Here is a 6000-nt window from a genome sequence, read left to right as displayed (position 1 = left end):
CAAGTGTATTTCTTATGATCATATTGGTAAATACATATGCTGTATTGCAACTTCTCTCTGTGTTCGTCTGAATATCTAGTAATGTGCGTTTCTAAGTTACCACTCTGTTCTGAATTTATGAACGATTCTAACCATTACATCTCTAAATAATAGCTCTGCATTGTTGCAAGACGTGCATGCTCTGCAGGATGGACATTGGGGAAAAAAATAACACTGTGAAAGTGCAAAGAGTGTGATGCCCCCTTGTACTTGCAGCTCAACATGAACTGTTTTGAAAAATGGCACGCAAAACTTGGAGGTGTTTGTGAATGGCATCTTCATTGTATGTAGTTTGTGTGGTGATTTCAATAAATTACTGAATCAAAAAATGTGTTTGTTTCTGTCTTCTAAATGGCTCACTGAGTATTACTTTCTGAAAAGGCTTTGTCTTAGAGGTAGGGAGGGGTCAGGCCAGGTGTGAAAAGCCTACTTAGGTGGCAGGACCGCATACCACATAAATATTAATTGAAGAAAGGCCATTAGCCCTCCCATTGTCAACTACAGCTGAAAAATAACACTAGGTTTTTCTAATTTATTTTAGATTTATAATTGTATTTGCTACAATATTTTGTCATCTTTTGATACCCAAGACCTAGATGAACAAATTTCAGTGATCCAAAGATCACTTGTTACAATAGATTATTATGTGCCCATGTTCAAAACTACTATTTATAATTTTTGTGATTCTAGAGCATTTTACAACCAACATATTATTCTGACCTAATTACTTATGTGAAAATCTTCTGTGTTTAAAATAGTATTTGGCAACAGAGACTTAATAAGCTGCAATACCTCCAGTAAGTTCTAGAGTTTGCAAGCTTCTGGGTAGAATCCCTTGTCCCCTGATTCCATGTCTGCTGTACCATCAATCACTAGGTGTAATAAACCACACATGCACAAACCCAAATTGGTGTGACGCTTTTTTTAAGCCTGATGTACAATGCCAAATTTGACAGGCTATACTCGCGAGGCATGGTTGATTCCTCATACCTCAGGCCTGTAGCGTAGTGGTTAAGGTCCACAAGGTCAGCGGTTCGTTCCCTGGGGTAGCCACAATAAGATCCGCACAGCTGTTGTTTGCAATTGCTCTGAATTGCTCCAGGGGAGGATTGCATCCTGTATAATCAAAATCAATAAAAGCATCCACCAAATGACATGTATTATTATCATTCAGTTTTATGAAGGACAGCCCAGTGCGGTGGTTTCAGAAAATTAAATTTCAATTTGTATTACCAACCATTCCTAAAGTAGAATATACTTTGGACTATTTAGCTATGTTGTTTGTGTGATGGCTTCTAAAGCATCAGAAGCATGTGTTAAAGAACAACACAGACACTGAAACAAACTGAAAAGCTATGCTTGCAGTAGAATGACAGTGCTGTTGGAGGTAAGTCATCCACCTGAACCTTGTAGACAGTGTAACTGCACATGAACTGTATATAAGCCACATTGAAAACATTTTGTTTTCAACCTTCAGTTTAACTCATAATAGATCTGCAAATTGATTTATTGAATTCTCAGACCCACATAGTCTGGGCTACTTCTGTCTTTATTCCACTAAGATGATAAGTGAAGCAGGTTGCTGTTGATGCACTGTTAAGAAAAGCCAGAAAAATGGCAATAAACAAACAAGAGACAAGCATGATATTTTTGTCAAATAATTTATTGTAATGCATAGAATATCCATATCAGCTCACATATGTATCTCCTCTGCCCCACTCTTACCTCCGGTATTCTATATGCTGGAATTTCCCTTTGAAATGTGACAGGAAGTAGGCCCTTACTTAAAGTGGGACAGGAAGGAAGGAATACAACATTTTGTGAAATATACCTTTTTTCCAATTTACCCAGACTTTTAATTTAATTTTCATTTTTCTGCATTCACTGGCTTGGTGTCCAAGTTAGCATAACATGTTAGGTTAGCATAAAGTTTTGAAGCCTATAGGAGTCAGTAGCCTACCTTCAAAGTGAAGAAATACACTTCACGGCAACTTTGTCTTATTTGCATGAGGTATCGTGTATTTGAAATACATGTGCGGGGAAGATTTGTGTGATCCGCATACCTTCTGAACAACCAGTGGAAGACAGAAGGAAGCATTTGTGTTCAGTCTAACTTCTCTGAAAACATCATCTCTTGTTTAAAAAAAAAATCCTGCACATGTATTTCAAATGCACATGATGCACAAATGCACTTGTGTAAATAAGACAGCTTCAGAGTTGCTGTAAGGTGCTAACACATTATGCTAACATGGAAACCGAGCCAGTGAATGCACAAAACATCTCGTCTGGGTAAGTCGGAAAAGGTATATTTCCCAAAATGTTGGTGTATTCCTTTAAACTGGGACAGGAATAGGCCCGTTATTTGAAGTGGGACAAGAAATAGGCTTTCTATTTAAGGCGGGACAGGAAGTAGGCTGTTTACTGAAAGTAAAACAGGAAGGAGGCTCCTTATTTAAAATGGGACAGGAAATAGCCCACGTCATAGCGGGGCGGGCAGTGCAGCCCGAGTCCCTGGCACAGTGCCAGCAGGCGTTGTCGAGCATCATCTGCCCGGGAGTCCCTCACGCTGATGTTGCAGTAGGGCTCCTCATACTCACCGGAGATAAGCTCCTCCTCCAACTCATTAAGCCGCAGCACCCCCTTCTGGTGGAGCCAGCGCAGGCGCTTGGGGTGTGCTGTGGTATTCAGCGCCTGCCGGTGCTGTGACACTACGCACATTATGCCGGCGTAGTGGCCCTGCGGCGGGAGGCCGGTGGCTGAGGGCAGGCGGGGTGGCAGGCCACAGGCTACCATGAAGGCAGCTAGTAGGATGTCCACGCCATAGAGCTGGAGGATCCAGTCGCGCAGGTAGAAGCCACCCATGCGGGCATTGATCTCGAGGAGGCGAGGCCCCAGAAGTGTCATCTTCAGCTCCACGTTGAAGACGCCATCACGTAATCCACAGGCTAGGCAACTGTGGTAGGCAGCGCAGATCAGCTGATCCCGCTTGTCCGGTGCCAGGCCCGTGGGCATCTGCGCAGCTGTCTCGGTGAAGGCAGGCAATCGGGTGGGGCCATTGTCTGAAACAAAGGCGCCCTCCAGCCGGCCGTCGAAGAGCAGCAGGTCCACATCATGCTCGGTACCGCCAACAAACTCCATCAGGGTCATGGCATTCCCCCAACCAAGCCCAATACCTGGGTAATCAGTCTCCTCCCGTAGGTCTCCCGCAATCTTCTCCAGGTGTGTTACAGCTTCCTCCAGTGAGCCCACCTGCTTCACACCCACTGCCCCAGCGCCGTACTCCAGCTTCATAATAGCGGGAAATCTCACCCCTTCCTGCTGCACTGCATCCTTCAGGTCCTGGGCATTCTCTACATGGGCACAGGGCACACCATAAGCAGCGGGTGGGGGTGAAAGGTGGGGTACCCAGGGCCGGAAGGAACCTGGCGAGGGGGAGGAGTGATCTGAGTTGCCATTGCCATGATTTTCCGCTGCATCCCCCTTAAGGCCCACCTTCTCCCTCCTGTCAAAATCCATCATGGCCCTCAGGCTTTCTCCCTCTAACTCCAACACTGTCTCTATGGCAACAGAGTCTGCCGGCTGGCTGCCCTCATGGGGTCCTGGTCTCTTGGATGTGGGTTCCTGGAGCCCCAGTAGGTGCAGGTGGGTGCGGCTCTTTTCTTTGGCGATGTGGATAGCTTCGGGTGGAGCACCCCTGAGACCCAGGCTCTTGCAGACCAGGGAGGCCAGCACCACACAGTCATCCCAGAAACACACACATCCGTCTGGTTGAAGCCTCAACGATTCCACCCACTCGCAGATGCGCGCACAGTGCTGGTCATCTCGGCCATGGTCGGGGAGGTCCGGTAGGGGGAAGAAGTATTCCACCAGGCGTGAGGCGAAGTGGGAGGAATCAGATTCAACTAGCATAATCTGAAAGAGAGAAAGAGGGGGATGAGGAGATATAGAAGGAGAGTAAAGGGGGTGAGATGAGATCAAGTGAGAGAAAGACAAAAAGAAGTAGAGGAGGAGAGTATGGGAGGATGGTGTTTTATGACTCAGAGCGATGCCTAGGCCTGAGGTGGTGGTTTGCAATTTGGGGTAATGTTCAATTGGGGACTTCTTACCTTCAAACCATACTGAGTGGCTGCTTCCCACACAAACGTCTTGCTGTACCCTCCTGCCCCGATGATCAACACTGTCTTCCCCTTCATCAGGTAGCACTGCGAGCGGGCCAAGGGGGAATGCAGCAGGCTACCTAAACAGCCCTCCCTGTTCCACCCTGTACCTCTGCCATTGCCATCCCAGCCACCCATGCCACCTTCCAGGAAGTGGGGCCTCAGCTGGGGAGACGGGCGCAGCCCCACAACGACGGGGGAGATGACCAAATTAGAGAGAGTGATGAGTAGGTCCACTCCTGAGAGAGAGAGAGTGAAAGAGAGAGGATGAAACAATTGATGAGGAGAAAGTGAAGAACTGCAAGAAGGAGTAAAGAGGGAAAGGGTGTGTGGAAGACCCTGTACACTTAATGGGTGACTTAAGCAATCACATGCATGCTTGTGTGTTAGCTACACAGCTGTTTCTGTTTCAGTTAATGATTGTGTTTCAACCTACGTATTAAATTGATGATCATTAGCTCCTGTTTGGTAAAATGGGTTAATCACACCTGACTATATGCCCACACAATCCCTGACTTTGTGCAAGTGTACCTAGAAGAATCATTGCTGTTTTGAAGGCAAAGGGTGGTCACACCAAATATTGATTTGATTTAGATTTTTCTTCTGTTCATTCACTTCTTCTGTTCATGCATTTTATTAATTGATAAAAATAAACTATTAACATTTCTATTTTTGAAAGCATTCTTTACAGCATTTTTTCACACCTGCCTAAAACTTTTGCAAAGTACTGTACATTCAGTGGGAAATTTATCAGGCAGACCTGTAGGCTTGTCAATGCAAGTATTTAATCAGCCAATCAGCAACTAAATGCATAAAAGCATGCAGACATGGTCAAGAGGTTCGGCTGTTTTTCAGACCAAATGTCAGAATGGGGAAGAAATGTGATCAAAGTGACTTTGATCACAAAGTGACTTTGGAATGATTGTTGTTGCCAGACAGGGTGGTTTGATTATCGCAGAAACTGCTGATCTCCTGGGATTTTCATGCACAGCAGTCTCTAGAGCTTGCAGAGAATGGCGCAAAAAACAAAAAACATCCTGTAAGCAGCAGTTCTGCAGGAAAAAATTTGTGTGACAATGGACACTGGATTTGATTAAAACATGACTAATCTTCCTTTTTCTGTTTGCATGCTTCATTTTACCTCTTGTCAGAGTGGACGGGAATGCATGCAAAGTATTTTCACTGTAAATGTTGCAACTTTACTAGGGAATTACTGGTGATACAGAAAAGGTAAAAGGCCTCCTGGCCCCCCAGCTCTGGTGCCACTGTTCACTAGCCACCCCTTGCCTTCTGTGAAATTTCCCGATAGCAACAGCCAATGAAGCGACATCAATGAAGTTTAGTTTTCTTTTCCATGCTGTAGGGGCTGAAATTGGACTGTCTGACAAAAACTGAATAACTTTGGACTGTCTTTAGAAATTTGAATAAAATTATATGTATTGAATATGTGATTCATATGAGCTAACTTCAATTACAATGTTCTGGCAATTATTTGGCAACATAATGACATACATCATCAGAATGTAATATATCACTAATGGCAGGTGTTGGGACCCTTTTGGGACATAAGCATATTAATAATTTAAAAAAATGTTTTAAGTCAAATGTTTGCATTTGCTGAAAGCCTCAAAAGCCACAAAATTAAACAGATCAGCCCTAATGCTAACATCAGCCTGCTCTCCATCAAGATATCAGCACAGATCTCTGACAACATGCTACAGCCATGTACAATGTCTACTGTACATCAAACAACATATGCTCACAACTGGGCAGATTATTTAAGATTCAAACCTCTCAAAGAATT

The 6000-nt window shown here is 44.5% G+C and overlaps 1 protein-coding gene across 4 annotated transcripts in view; it reads right to left on the bottom strand.

The window, feature by feature from the left end:
- Positions 1-1692: 1692 nt before the first annotated feature.
- Positions 1693-6000, bottom strand: part of LOC133134730 (carnosine synthase 1-like) — a 71871-nt gene continuing 67563 nt past the window's right edge. For all 4 annotated transcript variants that reach the window (XM_061251064.1, XM_061251067.1, XM_061251066.1 and 1 more), the window contains 2 exons: positions 4146-4435; positions 1693-3951 (listed from right to left, as the gene is read on the bottom strand). In XM_061251064.1, coding sequence (XP_061107048.1) covers positions 2488-3951; positions 4146-4435 — 1754 coding nt within the window. In that variant the 3' untranslated portion in view covers positions 1693-2487. The remainder of the gene's footprint in view (positions 3952-4145; positions 4436-6000) is intronic.

The sequence above is a fragment of the Conger conger genome, chromosome 8 (assembly GCF_963514075.1).
Source record: "Conger conger chromosome 8, fConCon1.1, whole genome shotgun sequence".
Taxonomy (NCBI): domain Eukaryota; kingdom Metazoa; phylum Chordata; class Actinopteri; order Anguilliformes; family Congridae; genus Conger; species Conger conger.
This window is presented reverse-complemented; position numbering and strand designations above follow the sequence as displayed.